The following is a 17,369-nucleotide window of genomic DNA, read 5'->3' as shown; positions in this document are numbered from 1 at the left end:
TTATAACAAAAATACATAATCCATCCTTGAGCTCCCTAAGTAGCCAACCTCACCGCTGCTCTACATAAGGACAAGCTTGTTTTGAATATTAATTTGCTTTCATTCTGGTTGAATCCATTTGTACAAAAATTCAATGCTCACATACTCTCTTTCCCGACTAGAAAAGGTAGACATTTATCTTCCAAGAAGGCAAAGTGGAAAATTAACTCGCAAATGAATCAACCAGAGAGAGAACTGAATCACAGAGGGACTTGCAATTTTAGCATACACACTTCAAAGGAGTTAGTGTGGGTGGATTTCGAGTAAGGAGACCTAGATTTAATTCACCAGCCTTGAGATCTTGGGCCAGTTATTTCAGCTAAGTCTGTTTTCCCATCTGTAAAATGAGGATATTTATACTAAATCTCTTGGCAACATTTCCTCCTATGTACCAAGCATATTTATCATGTTATTTATTCTTAATCGTCAAAACCATCCTTCAAGGGTTAACTTGGAGTTCAGAATTCCACGGGGATCCAGAGATGAGATCAGAAATTAACGTGCAAAACCTCCCATGTATGTGTTTTGGTGCATTTTTATAAGGGCTCTCAAACATGGATACACTGAGAATCTCAACACCTGGGGTGAAGACGGGGAGGGGCAGGGAAAAGAGCAGGTAGGTGTATGCACTTTAGAAAAACTTCCCATTGCAGTTCTGCGGTTGGCTCCCCGTTGTGGCTTGTGAGATATTAATTTAGACAAAAAGATCAAGCTACCAGTTTATATTTATTTTGGTATATACTGTATACTCAAAGCAGCAGTTATATTCAAGGTGAATAAAAACTGAATTACCTGGATATTCTGCAGAGAAATAAAAGCACATATCTACACAAAGATTTGCACACCAGTACTGATAGCAGTTTTATTCATTACAATCCCAAACTGAAAACAACCCCAAAGTCCACCAGCAAGTGAATAAACTAAGAGGCAACATGCGTACCAAAACATGGATGACTCTCAAAAATATTACGCTGAATAAAAGCCAGGCATAAAGGATGGCTCCATTTATATAAAATTCCTGTAAACTAATTTATACCAACGGAAAGCAGATTATTGGTTGCCTTGGGGACCAGGGGTGGAAGGACAGACTGACTGCAAAAGAACATGAAGAAACTTTTGGGGTGATGGAAACATAATGTATCATGATTGTGGTGTTAGTTTCACAGATGTGTACATCTATTCAAACTCATTAAGCTCTAAATATTTTTAACAACTGCAGTTTATTATAAAGTATGCCTTAATAAAACTAATAAAAATTTGAATTAGCAATCCCAGCTCCTGAATACTAGCAAATCTCAAGAGGCAGTTATCATGTAACAAAGACTACTCACCAACTCAAATGCATGTCTTCTGAGTTGCCCTTAGTGTGAGCAATAAAACTCTACTGGGCCCTCAACACTTTTCTCTCCCCTGGGCCACTGAATAGGGTTTTCAACAGAAGCAGTCAATAACTGCAGAGCTAAATTGTTGCATGGAGACTGGGGTCATGACCTTGTCCCCATGAGAACTATATCCTAATCCATCTAACACCTGATAGATCAAGTTCATGTGGTTTGATCACTCTAATGGGTGTACCCAGATTTTACGTCTACAGCTTAGATAAAATAGACTGAGTTATGCAAAATCCCCTGCAAGCTAGCTCCAATTTCGAACTTCTTTACCATACATCAGTGGTCAGCCATTGAAAACTCTGTCCTAACCAACTAGACTAATCAACCTTTGAGGAAGAGGACAATGATATATCTATTGTCTAGAGAGATAAGTTCCAAACCTATTTTACAATTAACATACCTCAGTGCACATATGTATAGAAGCCAATTTGTGTTCTAAAGTCCAGTTATAGTCTAATTTCAAACTTTTATTTTCATATTTAATGCCTTAGTAGCCTTTAATGAACAAACTAGTTTAAAGGTCAGTGAAAGATAGGCAAATATTTGTATGCCTACAGTTCTTTAAAACCTCATGATAATGTAGGATCTTTAACAAACTTATTGTGAACCAATAATTTGCAAATGCACTTTTGACCAAATTATCACTTTAGAACAGATTGTTCACTTGTTTTCTAATCCATAAGCATGAATATTCTGTATATTTTAGCTTCAGTACTTTCTATGTATTATGTAAAGATTTTACGTAACATAGTTGTAAAATCTGTATTTTTAGAAACTTAAATTTATCATGATTTGCAAGATAAACAGTTTGATAACAGAACATGTCCTGTGAGTGAAGAAATACAGTAAAAAGTTTTGTGTTAAATTTCTGTAAATGAGTCTGCCTTGCAAATTCTTTGTCCTACATTTGTGCGAAAATATCATAAACTTGGCTCCATTCCATTCTGACAGCTGCAAAACAAGTATATCTTTTCATTAACCTGTTATAAGTAGAATTCTTCTAAAAGATAATTATTTGTTCCATGTAATAACTTTCTGGAGAAGCCACACACTTGATCAATTTTTATTTCAAAATGTCTACCGAGTTTTAATTCTCCATTATACAGGTAATTTTTCAAAATCTAGACATTATTCAAATGTAAGCCAAAGTCCTTACACAAATAGAATACACTCAAAGATCAAAAATATACATATCTTTCAGCCAACTTTGCTACATAAGAAAAATATATACAGCTGGTGTTTTCAAAGTACAATTATCTTAACACTGCAAACACGTATAGAAGGAACTAAAATAAAAAGAAACACTACAGCAAAGGTTAAAGGAACAACAAATTCATTTTACAACATCATCAATTATAAAGATACATATATCAAATCTTAGGGAAATATATACTTCACACTGGGATCTTAACTTTTACTTCACTTTGTTTATCTTTTTAGAATATTCTCTGGATAGGTGAAAATCTATCCATGACACCTATTACAAAAGTTACAACATGTGAAGAATTCAATAATCTATGTCTTTGTAGTCTGGGATAGATGTAAAAAGAATTCGTTACAAGTTAAATTTGTATAAGCCTATGTTAAAAATTTCCGAGTAAACTGTTCTATTGGAAATTAAATATTTCAAAGTAGAAAATGTTAGGAAAAAATTCAAACACTCAAAAGTTTTAACACAGTAAGCAATGAAAAAAAATTATGCCAATGTTTCCTTAGATAAAGGCAACTCAACTAGGTTTATGTTTTACCCCAGAAATCCTCCTTCCTTTTCTTAGCTCGTGCCAGAGTTTGAAAAGCCCGGAGACTAGAAGCTGCAGAGCGAGCAGAAATCTCAGACAATCTGTCCTCATCTGCAATGAAAAAATCCGGAGATTATATTCAGTGTCAAAAATACCTATTAAATAAATATTATGTTTTATATAACAGAAAATTAAAAGCATCAAACTGTGTATCAATGTCAAGTCAGTTAGGAAAAAAAAGTAATCTACTGAAATGTAAGATATTAACATTCTCATGATACCTGACAGTAGTTTTACAGGTTTATCATGCACAGAAATCAAACCTTTTAATGTTAAAATTTAACGTTAAATTTTTTTCCTTCCTGAAATCCTGTCATTAACAAAGCACATGGCCTATGATTTCAGTATTACTTGAAAATAATTCATCATAATACTGTTTTATCCTACTTTAAAAAGCACAGCTATTCTGAGCAAAAAGCTTTTCTAAACTTTTTAAAAACAAAATGCCATACCTTAACATGGCATTTACATCACATTTCTAAAATAATCTCACTAAATGTAGAAATAATGTTTGACTTTAATATGCTACCCTTCATTAGTACTGAAATTCCTCATTCTGAGTAAGCAAGTGTTTTATAAGGTTATATATGGACCCTATTCTTCCATTAGAAAGAAAACAGGACTGGATTCAAAGTTGCCAGACATTTATTTGCATTTCAAAACATACAACTTGATTTCTAGCTCAATGAATTATAACAAAAAGTCCTAAACCTGCTAAACGCAAAGTCTTTAATATATGACACAGAGTATGAAATTTAAATTTACTTCAAATTCAAAATTTATAAGTTCAATAATTCCATACTAATTAAAATAGTGATTCAATTATTCATATTGAATTCAAGTTCCTCCTGCCACTATTATAAGCAAATAAATGTCAGAATAAAAACTACAAAAGGCCAAGCGTGGTGGCTCATGTCTGTAATCCCAGCACTTTGGGAGGCCAAGGCAGGCAGATCATGAGGTCAGGAGTTTGAGACCATCCTGGCCAACATGGTGAAACCCCATCTCTAGTAAAAATACAAAAATTAGCCGGGTGTGGTAACGGGTGCCTGTAATCCCAGCTACTTGGGAGGCTGAAGCAGGAGAATTGCTTGAACCTGGGAGGGAGAGTGAGCCGAGATCGCGCCACGCACTCCAGCCTGGCGACAGAGTGAGACTCTGTCTCAAAAACAAAACAAAACAAAACTACAAAGAAGAAAAATGTCAATTTTCTCTAATCATGTATTTGTTTGACCATTGAAAATTGACAAAAATATATAAGCTTTTTTTTTTTTGAGACGGAGTCTCGCTGTGTCGCCCAGGCTGGAGTGCAGTGGCGCAATCTCGGCTCACCACAAGCTCCGCCTCCCGGATTTACGCCATTCTCCTGCCTCAGCCTCCCGAGTAGCTGCAACTACAGGCGCCCGCCACCACGCCCGGCTAATTTTTTTGTATTTTTTAGTGGAGACAGGGTTTCACCATTGTAGCTAGGATGGTCTTGTTCTCCTGACCTCGTGATCCACCCGCCTCGGCCTCCCAAGGCATTTTTTAAAAAGATGGATGTAATGTTACGCCAAATTCCTGAGCCCCCAGCTAGACAAGGTGGAAAAAGAGAAAGAACACTGACCTCAGCTGTGACCTTGGGCACAATCTCTTATTATATGTTTGCCCTAGAACAGTATTTTACCAGTTTACTCTCAGCTTATTCATTTGTAAATGGGGGTAATTTCACCCCCTCCCCCCACAGGGTTTCAAGGATCTAAGGAAAAATCTGTGGAAGTACTTCATAAGCTGTATCATAGACTAGAACTCAAACTTTTATGTTATGTGACTATTGAAATACCTTCGTCATTAAAGGCTTCATGCTGAGGTAACTGCGAATTGTTCATCCTTGCTTTTCCTACTTAAAAAAAAAAGGCAGAAGAAATTATCCTTCAAAAGCCACTGAACAGCTTATCTCAATTATATTCTAAACTGTTAGTAAAAGTAGGCTGTCAGAAATTTTATTAATTTTCAAACCTACATGTGAGTAAAGGTTGAAGAAATTACCATAAAAGGGCCAATCATAATTTATAATGCACTTAGCAAGCATGTAAACAAACTATGGATAACTTCCTAATATTCCTTCCAATGATAATATTGATCTAACTTTAAAGAAATGTAGTAGGCTTCTGATTAGAGATGGTAAATTAAATACATACATTTACAAGAACAACAAACTCATAGGACAAAGAGAATGGGAGCAAATAAGACACCAAGAAACTTTTTGGAACATGAAAAGCAAATGGAAGGGCAGTGAGTGTATGTATAACTATACCCAAGTAAGTGGAATTTTAAGCCAGCAGAAGAGTGAAACCAAGAAACAACCAACTTGTTCCCCAATGGCTCTGGGTTTGGGAGTATTGAGTACCACTGAAAGTTGGAGTGAAGGGAAGACTGAACTAGGAAACTGACTAAAAATCCTTTTACAAAAATAGTTAATATGCTAGGTCCTTCTTTAAATTTGCACAGCTGGGTAGTTCCCTCTTTCCCAAAAGAGACATGGAAGTTTCGTCTCTAAAAGTTTACCAGAAGTACTTTGACTGAAAGATACCAGGTTCAACTGTGGGCAAAGGTACTATAGTCAAAACAGAGGCATTATATATATATCATTTACCTCTTCAAAGAAATAAAACATTCCATTCATGAAATAAGAATGGGATGCTGTATAAAAGGAATATGCAATGTTTAAAAAATTCTTAGAAATTAAAAACAAAAATCTTTTTTAAAAACTAACAGATGGCACGTGGAGAGTCAAAAAGCAGACCCAGTTAACCCATCCCCTGCCTGGCTGTACCCCTCCATAGCTTAACACAAAGGACATAAACTTTGGGGAGTTTTATAACCCTGCCCAGGTGTGAGAAGCCAGAATACCTCCCCTGGGCAACACAGGGCAAGCTCAAATACCACTGCTACTACTGCAGCTGGTGCTCTTTTGCAAGCAGCACCTCCTGTTTAGAGGCCAACTGACACGGTCCATTATACCATCTCTGGGTAGAATAACGCTGTGCCCAGATTGGAGAAAACCAGGGCCTGACCTCAGCTATCACCACTGCCTACAACACCCTAGCTAACCAGTGGTCCTGAATCTGTCTACATGACAAGTTCACTACTATTATAACCAACATGCAAGAAAGCCTGCACCCTAAGCCTATCTACAACCAAGGAATCTCAGGAGTTCCAGATCTTTCCACTGGTGGGAAGTTTCTTTCAGCAGAGACACAACTGCAGTGCTAGGCTCAGTAGGGAGTCTACCCCATCACCCCAACAGTCAGGCAGCCTTAGTGCTCATGAAGGGTCTTGGAGAAGGGGTCTTCTTTCTCCTTGTCCACCACTGCAGACACAGCTGGGGCTTCTCCCACAGGACTCGGTATGGGTGTGCCTATAGACAGCCTTCCTGGAACACTTCAGGGGACTGCTCGCCTACAGGAGGAGCACTCCCCAGATGCAGGCTTGCATGAGAGGCAGAGTCACAATTCCTATCCACTTGGAACATCAACATTCCTACAGACAAAAAGAGGTGCCTGTCTGATCTGAATAGCTGGGACACTGGGACATGAGTGAGGCTAGGAGGTGGATAGCTTTCCTGCTGGCCTGGCAGGGAAGCTGAGGTGGCTCTCACCCTTCACCCTGATAAGACCTCCTTGCATCTGAGCGCTCCACCAGCCACCTTCATCAAGGCTGGGACCTGTGCCCACCAGTGGGTATTGTATTCACCCACCTGCCTTAGCTACAATAAGTTTCTCCCCAGGGACACCTCCCCTAATGGCCTGAAACCTGAACTATCAACTCAGTAAAGAAAATACTGGAGAAAAATTAAATAAATACAGAAGTACAAACCACAGGGGAATAAGATAAGCTTCAAGAGATCTCTGCCATTCCAGCCCCACAGGAGACAGTGAACTCACCCACATACTGAGTACACAGCCACTACAACCAGCATCTGAGGAAGCCATCATACAAAGACTCTCTATAACCAAAGAACTTATACTCTTAACCCGTAAAAGCACCAAGAACCAAATTAAACTATAACAAATTATAATCATTAAAGTCACATTCTTAAGAGGGAAAAATTTTTTTTTAAAAAACACATATAGTCAAATAAAAAATAAATTTGAGGACAATTAGAATAGTGCACCTAAAAAAGGAACCAGAAAGTAATTCTAGTAATATGACAAAACAGGGTTCTATAGTACCCTCAAAAGATCACACTCACTCTCCAGTAATTGATCCAAACCAAGATGAAATCTTTGAAATACCAGATAACAAATTCAGAAGGTTGATTATTAAGCTACTCAAGGAGCTACCAGAGAAAGGTGAAAACCAACATAAAGAAATTTTTAAAAAGGATATGAATGAAAAATTTTCCAGAGAGATATCATAAAGAAAACCCAATCAGAACATCTGGAAACAAAAAAACACACTTAGAGAAATACAAAATGCAGTGGAAAGTTTCAAAAATAGACTAGAACAAGTAGAAGATAGCTACATGCCAGGTCCAAGGGGGAAAAAAAGCAGAAAAAATAATTTCAGAGCTCAAAGACAGGGCTTTCGAAGTAACCCAATCAAACAAAAATAAAGAAAAAAGAATCAAATGAAATGAACAAAGTCTCCAAGAAATATGGGATTATGTAAACAACCAAACTTAAGAATAAATGGTGATACTGAGGGAGAAGAAAAGGCTGAAAGTTTGGAAAACTCACTTGAGAGAATAATTAATTGAGGACAACTTCCCTGGCCTTGGTAGAGATTTAAATATCCAAACACAAGAAGCTCAATGAACTATTAGGAACTTTACTGCAAAAAGATCACCACCAAGGCACATATTTATCAGGTTATCTAAAGTCAACATGAAGGAAAGAATTCTAACAGTTGTGAGGCAAAAAGCATCAGGTAATTTACAAAAGAAAAACTATCAGACTAACAACAGACTTCTCAGCAGAAACCTTACAAGGCAGAAGGCACTGGGGTCCTATCTTTAGCCTCCTTAAACAGAATACCTATCAGTCAAGAATTTTGTTAGTTTAGCAAAACTAAGTTTCATAAATGAAGGAGAAATAAAGTATTTTTCAGACAAACAAATGCTGAGGAATTTGTCACTGCCAGACCAGCACTACAAGAAATGCTAAGCAGGAGTTCTAAATTTTGAAACAAAAGCTTGACATGCAACAAAACAGAACCTCCTGAAAGCTTAAAACTCACAGGGCCTATAAAACAATACAACGGAAAAAACAAAGTATCTAAGTAACAACTAACATAGTGAATAGAACAGTACCTCACATCTCAGTATTAACATGAACGTAAATGGCCTAAATGCTCCACTTAAAAGATATGGAATGGCAGAATGGATTAAAAACCACAAACCAAATATCTAACGCACAAAGATTCATATAAACTCAAGATAAAGGGGTAGGAAAAGATATTCCATGCAAATGGAAACCAAAAGCAAGCGGGAGTCTTATATCAGGCAAAACAGACTTTAAAGCAACAACTATCTAAAAAAAGACAAAGGTCATCATATAATGATAAAAAGGTCAATCCTATAAGAAGATATTACAGTCAGTCCTAAATTTATATGCACCTAACACTGGAGTTCCCACATTCATAAAACAATTACTACTAGACCTAAGAAATGAAGTAGACAGCAACATAATAATAGAGAGGGACTTCAATATTCCACTGACAGCACTAGACAGATCATTAAGACAGAAAGTCAACAAAGAAACAATGGACTTACACAATATTGTAGAACAAATGGACTTAACAGATATTTACAAAACATTCTACCCAACAATTGTAGAATATACATTCTTCTCATCATTTCACATGGAACATTTTCCAAAACAGACCACATGACAGGCCACAAAACAAGTCTCAATAAATTTAAGAAAATCATACCAACTATCTTCTCAGACCACAGTGGAATGAAACTAGAAATCAACTCCAAAAGGAACCCTCAAAACTATACAAATACATGGAAATTAAATAATCTGCTCTTGAATGATTTGGGAGTTAACAATGAAATCAAGATGGAAATTCAAAAATTCTTTGAAATGAATAACAGTGACACAAGTTATCAAAACCTCTGGGATACAGCAAAAGCAATGCTAAGTGGAAAGTTTATAGCATTAAATGCCTACCTTAAAAAGTCTGAAAGAGCACAAACTGACAACCTAGTATCACACCTCAAGGAACTAGAGAAACAGGAACAAACACCATGGAATACTAATCCACCATTAAAAGGAATGAAATGTCTTTTGCAGCAATTAAGATGGACGTGGAGGTCATTATTCTAAATGAAGTAACTCAGGAATGAAAAACCAAATACTGCATGTTCTCACTTATAAGTGGGAACTAAGCTATGAGGACACAAAGACATAGAAAGTGATGTAACAGACTGTGGGGACTTGGGGTGGGGGGAGGGATAAAAGTCTACATACTGGGTACAGTGTACACTGCTTGGGTAACAGTTGCATTAAAATTCAGAATTCACCACTATAGAATACATCCATGTAACCAAAACTACCTGTACCCCAAAAGCAATTGAAATAAAAATTTTTTAAAGCAGAAAAGATAGAAGATAAAAATTAGTAACCTTTCAAATTTAAAGACAGAGATGGAAAATAGGAGAGGTAAGATAAAAAATAAAATCATGTCCAATATCTGAATAGGAGCCCTAGAAAGAGGAAACAGAGAAAGGGGAGAATTTTTTTTTTTTTTTTTTTTTTTTTTTTGCCTCCCAGACTTAAGCAATTCTCATGCCTCAACCTCCCAAGGAGCTGGAATTACAGGCGTGCACCATCACACCCAGGTACTTTTTTTGTAGTAGAGACAGGGTTTCATCATGTGGCCCAGGCTGGTCTCAAATTCCTGGCCTCAAGTGATCCGCCTGCCTTGGCTTCCCAAAGTGCTGGGATTACAAATGTTAGCCACTGTGCCTGGCCAGGAGAGGAAATTTTTGACTGAATAATTCAAGAAAATGTTCCAGAAGTAAGAATTTTCCAAATTGAAAGGTCTATGGAGTACCAGCAAAATGAATTTAAAAAAATACTCTGTCAGAGGCACATCACAAAATTTTAGAACATTAGATATGAAGAAAAGATCTCAAAAGCTGCCAGAAAGAAAACATCACATATAAAAGATCCGGAATAAAAGCAGCATCTGACTTCTTAACATTAACGATGACTGCTAGAAAAGAGCTGAGCAATGCCTACTAAAACTAAAGGAAAGTCATTTCTGACCGTGAATTCTACACCCAGGCAACATTTGGCAATGTCTGGAGACATTTTTGGTTGTCACATCCAGAGAAGAGGTGCTACTGGCATCTATCTAGTGGATTCCCTCTGTGTATGAATAACAACTTGAGAGATATCTCACACATATACAACAGCAAAAAGTGAACTTAGGTGCAGCACAATTGGTCCCAAAGAGGGATTTTTCCTATTTAAAGAAATCTTATTAATACATTAACCAAAAATACTAAATAACTGATTTATTAACATAAAGTGCATTCTTAGCCTTTGTACCTGTCAGTATAACAATTTATTTTAAAAGACAAAAAATTAAAACCAAAATAATTACCATTGTGCTGAAACTCTGGATCTCTAAGAGAGCCCTGAATTCGACGAGAGGGAAGCCAGTAGGATGGAACATGCGGTGGAGAAAGCGACTGTCCAGGGGGATTTGTTGGGTATTCTGGAATTTTTGAAACTGGAAGAGTTGCCTCAGCAAATCTGGGGATACTGTCTTCAGAATCTTCCCGCAAAGGCAGAGGATCAACTGTTTTTATACCAGCGGCTGGAGAAGTCAGTAGGGATACAGCACGACTTTCTTTCTAAATGACAAAAAAAAAAAAAAAAAAAGATGCCTATGTGTAGATATGTAAATAAATAAGCCAAACATTTAAATGCAAAAAAATATAACCAAAAAGCAGAAGAAAAAATATGAGAGAATTTATGCAACCTCTATATGGGGCAGATATGATACAGACGAACAGACTTGGCTATATAAACAAAATACGTAGACGTTTTATAAATTAAAAGAAAAGTGCAGAACTTGGAAAAAATATACAACTTTTATGATCGACAATGAATTATCATTGCTACATAAGTATTTCTTTAAAAGCAGTAAGAAAAACACAAACCCAATTAAAAGTAGAAAAAGGGTATGAATAAGCAATTCATATACTGTACACACAAATCACAAACAGCAAACATATTCTACCTTACTAAATATCAACTATAAAATGAAAGCACTGAGATATTAATTTTTCATGTACCAAATTTCAAAAATTAATTTTTAAAAGAACAATGATACCAGAGCTGACAAGGATTAGAGAAATTGGCAATCTCATAGACTGCTATTGGGAGTACAATCTTTCTGGGGGGCTGGCAAAACACAGCAGAAGCCTTAAAATTTTGTGTTCTTTGACTACACAATAATGCTTGGGGAGTAGTTACAAACACAAAATAATGTAAAGAAAAATGTAGCTATGGATGGATTTCTTTACAGTATTTCTTCAAACAGATTAAGAAATAACAATAGAAATCTGAATAAAAATTAGATTTTAACAATAAGCATCTGGTTTTTAAAAACTATGGTGTAACTATAGATTGCACATCTCCATAAAAATAAGATTATGAATAGTTCATGATGTGAAAATATGTTCACAACAGCACTAAAAATAGATTATAAAACCTTTCCACAGTATGATAAATAAATAACCAAATATTCTAATACATATATACCTAAATACCTCAAAAATTTAACAGTGGATGTCCCTGAACAGTACATGTGAGATACTTACCTACTTTTTTAGTTTGGTCAGTATTTGCTGTTTTCCACAATGACTATGTATCACTGTTCTAAAAGTCACTAACAATTTTACTTTTTAAAAGAAGGCAGCTAGCTAGACACAATGGCTCACACCTGTAATCCTAGCAATTTGGGAGGCCAAGGTGGGAGGATCACTTCAGGCCAGGAGTTCAAGATCAGCCTGGCCAACAGGGTGAAACCCATCTCTACTAAGAATACAAAAATTAGCCAGGTGTGGTGGCGCACACCTGTAATCCCAGATACCTGGGTGGCTGAGGCACAAGAATTGCTTGAGCTGGGGAGGCAGAGATTGCAGTGAGCCATGATCGCATCACTGTACTAAACGGAGAGAGACTGTCTCAAAAAATAAAAATAAAAATAGTCCAGATGCAGTGGCTCACGCCTGTAATCCTAGCACTTTGGGAGGCCGAGATGGGAGGATCACTTTAGGCCAGGAGTTTAAGACAAGCCTGGTAGCCAGGCACGGTGGCTCAAGCCTGTAATCCCAGCACTTTGGGAGGCCGAAACAGGTGGATCACGAGGTCGGGAGATCGAGACCATCCTGGCTAACATGGTGAAACCCCGTCTCTACTAAAAAATACAAAAAAACTAGCCGGGCGAGGTGGCGGGCGCCTGTAGTCCCAGCTACTCGGGAGGCTGAGGCAGGAGAATGGTGTGAACCTGGGAGGTGGAGCTTGCAGTGAGCTGAGATCCGGCCACTGCACTCCAGCCTGGGCGACACAGCGAGACTCCGTCTCAAAAAAAAAAAAAAAAAAAAAAAAAAAAAAAAAAAAAAAAAAAGACAAGCCTGGTTAACATAGCAAGACCCCATCTCTATTTAAAAAAAAGAAAAAATTTAAATTAAATTAAAAACAGAAGGCGGCAAACCAGTAAAATCAAATACAGTTCCAAACTTTCCTGATTATTTCTTGTAATTGTTGCCTTCACTTATTATCTTTGATTCTATCAATGTAACATTCAAAACATTGCTTTCTAAACTTAGATATCTTTGTCTGTGATGGTAGAGCTTATTGCTTCAAAGTGGCCTAGGGCTGCTGGTCTCAACCAATAAACATATTTCAAATCAATATGTAGGATAAAACCACAAATCTTCCACTTGCTTTCTTTTTCAAACAAGTATCACTTAGGACAATACAAATAATTCCAAAGAGAAATTGTTCTTTTCTTTTCCTTTTTCTATATATATGAACAAAATTTGTGATCTTTGTCAAATTGGTTTTACAATTGCTGAAAATACCTGAAAGAAACCTGTAAAATAAAAGACATGGGGTTCCCAGGTTTAACATAACTGATTCTGCGATCTGTTTTTGAGCCTAAAGCCTCAAAAGGCCAATAGGTCTCACTGCTCTACTCAGCCCTGTGTACGGCAGTTCCCCACTGAGAAGCCACAGTGATTGGATTTACCCTGTGAAGCATATCCTATTTGCTTTGTTGCTTCTGATATTCCAGAGGTTTCTCAGTAACATTAGAGTAACATCCAAGAGAGTAAACCCCACTTGATTGTGATGAATTATCTTTTTGATGTGCTGCTGGATTCAGTTTGATTGGATTTTGTTGAGGATTTTTGTGTCTACGTTTATCAGGAATATTGGTCTATAGTTTTCTTTTTTTGTTGTTGTTGTGTCCTTGACAGATTTTGTTATCAGGATGATACTGGTTTCATAGAATGTGTTAAGGAGAAATCCTTTCTCCTTGATTTTGGGGAATAGTTTTAGCACATAAATAGAATTAAAAACAAAAACCATATGATCATCTCAATACATGTGGAAAAAGCATTTGATAAAGTCCAATATCCCTTCATGATAAAAATCTTCAACAAACTAGGCAATGAAGGAACATACCTCTCAAAATAATAAGAGCCATCTATGACAAACCCACAGCCAGTATCATACTAAATAGGCAAAAGCTGGAAGCATCCCCACTAAGAACAAGACAAGGATGCCCACTCTCACCACCTCTATTCAACATAGTACTGAAAGTCCTACCCAGAGCAATCAGGCAATAAAAAGAAACAAAAGGCATCTAAATAGAAAAAGAGGAAGTCAAATTATCTCTGTTCACTCATGATATGATTCTAAACCTAAAAAAACCCTAACAATCCCTCCAAAAGACCTGATAAATGACTTCAGTAAAGTTTCAGGATACAAAAATTAACGTGCAAAAATCAGTAGCATTTCTACACACCAATAATTCAAGCTGAGAACAAAATCAAGGATACAGTCCTGCTACAATGGCCCCCCAAAAATAAAGTACCTAGGAACACAGCTAACCAAGGAGGTTATCTCCTTGAGTTCATCTCCACGTGAACTACAAAACATTGCTGAATGAAATTATAGATGACATAAACAAATGGAAAAGCATTCCACGCTCATGGATTGGAAGAATCGATATTGTTAAAATTGCCACACTGTCCCAAAGTAACTTACAGATTCAATGCAATTCCTATCAAATTACCAATGTCATTTTTCGCAGAATTAGAAAAAGCAGTTCTAAAATTCATATGGAAGCAAAAAAAAAGGGCCCAAAGCAATCCTAAGGAAAAAAAAAAAAAAAAAAGAACAAAGCTGGAGGCATTACATTACTTGACTTCAAACTATACTAGAAGGTTACAGTAACCAAAACATCAGGGTCCGGGTAAACAAACAGACACATAGACTAATGGAACAGAAAAGAGAACTCAGAAATAAAGCTATACACCTACAGCTATCTGATCTTTAACAAAGATGACCAAAAAAATGAACAATGGAAAAAGGACACCCTATTCAATAAATGGTGCTGGGAAAACTGGCTAGCCGTATGTAGAAGAATGAAATTGGACCCCTACCTCTCACCATATATAAAAATTAACTCAAGATGGATTAAAGACTTAAATGTAAGATCTCAAAGTACAAAAATCCTAGAAGAAACCCTAGAAAAATCTCTTCTGGACATTGGCTAAGGCAAGGAATTTGTGACTAAGTACTCAAAAACAAATGTAACAAAAACAAATTGGCAATTGGGACTTAATTAAACTACAGAGCATTTGCACAGCAAAAGAAACTATCAACAGAGTAAACAGACATCTTACAGAATGGGAGAAAATATGTGCAAACTACATATCTGACAAAGGACTAATATCCAGAATCTATAAGGAATTTAACAAGAAAAAAACAACTCCATTAAAAAGTGGGCAAAGGACATGAACAGACACTTCTTAAAAGAAGACAAAGCAGCCAACAAACATGAAAAAATGCTCAACATCACTAATCACCAGAGAGTTGTAAATCAAAACCATAATGAGATATCACCTCACACCAGTCAGAATGGTTATTATCAAAAAGTCAAAAAACAACAGATGTTGGCAAGGCTGCAGAGAAAAGGAAATGCAACCCCTGTGGAAAGCAATATGAAAATTTCTCAAACAACTAAAACTAGAACTACCATTCAACCCAGAAATCTCACTACTGGGTATCTACCCAAAGGAAATAATTCTGTGAAAAAGATCTGCACTTATAGATTTATTCCAGCACTATTCACATTAGCAAACTCATGGAATCAGCCTAGGTGCCCATCAACAGGGGATTGGGTAAAGAAAATGTGGTACACATACACACCATAGAATACTGCGCAGCCATAAAAAAGAATGAAATCATATCCACTGCAACAACATGGATGCAGCTGGAGGCCATTATTCTAAGTGAATTAACAGAAACATAAAGTCAAATACTAAACATTCTAATTTATAAGTGGGAGCTAAACAATAGGTACACACAACATAAAGATGGAACAGACACTAGGAACTACAAAAGGGGGAAGACAGGGAAGGGTACAAGGGTTGAAAACCTACCTATTGGGTACAATGTTCACTATTTGGGTGATGGGTTCAATACAGCCCAAACCCCAGCATTATACAATATATCAATGTAACAAACCTGCACATGAACCCTCTGAATCTAAAATAAAATTCAGGCTGGGCACAGTGGCTCAAGCCTGTAATCCTACCACTTTGGGAGGCCAAGAAGGGAGGACTGCTTGAGCCCAGGAGTTTGAGAACAGTGTGACAACACAGTGAGACCCCAAGTCTACAAAAAACTTTTTTCAAAAATTAGCCAGGCATGGTGGCACATATCTGTGGTCCCAGCTACTCAGGAGGCTGAGGTGGGAGGATTGCCTAAGCCCAGGAAGTTGAGGCTACAATGAGCAATGATCGCACCACTGCACTCCGGCCTGGGCAACACAGCAAGACCTTGTCTCCAAAAGCAAAAAATGGGCCAGATGTGGTGGCTGTAACCTATAATCCCAGCATTCTGGGAGGCCGAGGCAGGTGGATCACTTGAGGCCAGGAGTTCAAGACCAGCCTGGCCAACATGGCAAAACCACATCTCTACTAAAAATACAAGAATTAGTCAGATGTGGCGGCAGGCGCCTGTAGTCCCAGCTACTTGGGAGGCTGAGGCATGAGAACTGCTTGAGCCTGGAAAGCAGAGGTTGCAGTGAGCCAAGATCACGCTACTATACTCCAGCCTGGTCAACAGAGCGAGACCCTGTTTCCAAAAAAAAAAAAAAAAGAAAGAAAAAAAGTGAATATAAAATTAAACTTAAAAAAAAAAAAAAAGAACTACTAAGATCCTTACTTGGCCTCCCTTTCTAATCTCAGCCACATTCTTAATCTCTCTGGGTTCTTGCCCTAGGGAAGAACACTTGCGCTTCCTGTTCTTTCTTTCTTTCTTTTTTTGTGAGACAGAGTCTCACTCTGTCACCCAGGCTGGAGTGCAGTGGCGCGATCTCGGTTCACTGCAACCTCGGCCTCCCAGGTTCAGGTAATTCTCATGCCTCAGCCTCTCAAGTAGCTGGGACTACAGGCAAGCGCCACCATGTCCAGCTAATTTTTTGTAATTTTAGTAGAGACAGTTTCACTATGTTGGCCAGGCTGATGTCGAACTCCTGACCTCAAGTGATCCACCTGCCTTGGCCTCCCAAAGTGCTGGGATTACAGGCGTGAGCCACTGCGCCGGCCCCTGTTCTTTCTAACTGGAAAACATTCTCTGCCCCACATATCAGCATGGGCACCTTCCTCATCAGTCAGGTCTCAGTTAAAACATCATCTCCTTAGAGGTGCCTGTCCTGATGGCCCAAACTAAAGCTGTCTTACCCATCCCTTAGAGATATATAGTTTTATTTAATTCACAGTGCTTACTACTATGTGAAATTATTTTCTTTAAAAATTGTCTATTCCTCCCAATGAAAATGTAAGCTTCATGAAGGCAGGGATTTTAACTTATTAATGAATCCCCAGATCCTAGAACAG

General features: G+C 37.5%; 1 protein-coding gene across 10 annotated transcripts in view; it reads right to left on the bottom strand.

Moving 5' to 3' along the window:
* Nucleotides 1–2,479: 2,479 nt before the first annotated feature.
* MDM1 (Mdm1 nuclear protein) overlaps nt 2,480–17,369 on the bottom strand; it is a 36,355-nt gene continuing 21,465 nt past the window's right edge. For 8 of the 10 annotated variants that reach the window (XM_030938570.1, XM_010358756.2, XM_010358757.2 and 5 more), the window contains 3 exons: nt 10,829–11,081; nt 5,052–5,111; nt 2,480–3,280 (listed from right to left, as the gene is read on the bottom strand). In XM_030938570.1, coding sequence (XP_030794430.1) covers nt 3,168–3,280; nt 5,052–5,111; nt 10,829–11,081 — 426 coding nt within the window. In that variant the 3' untranslated portion in view covers nt 2,480–3,167. The remainder of the gene's footprint in view (nt 3,281–5,051; nt 5,112–10,828; nt 11,082–17,369) is intronic. The other 2 variants (XM_030938571.1, XM_030938572.1) reach the window with 2 other exon arrangements.

The sequence above is a fragment of the Rhinopithecus roxellana genome, chromosome 10 (assembly GCF_007565055.1).
Source record: "Rhinopithecus roxellana isolate Shanxi Qingling chromosome 10, ASM756505v1, whole genome shotgun sequence".
NCBI classification, from domain to species: Eukaryota; Metazoa; Chordata; class Mammalia; order Primates; family Cercopithecidae; genus Rhinopithecus; species Rhinopithecus roxellana.
Note: the sequence above shows the minus strand (reverse complement) of the source record. Positions and strands in the feature narration are given on the sequence as shown.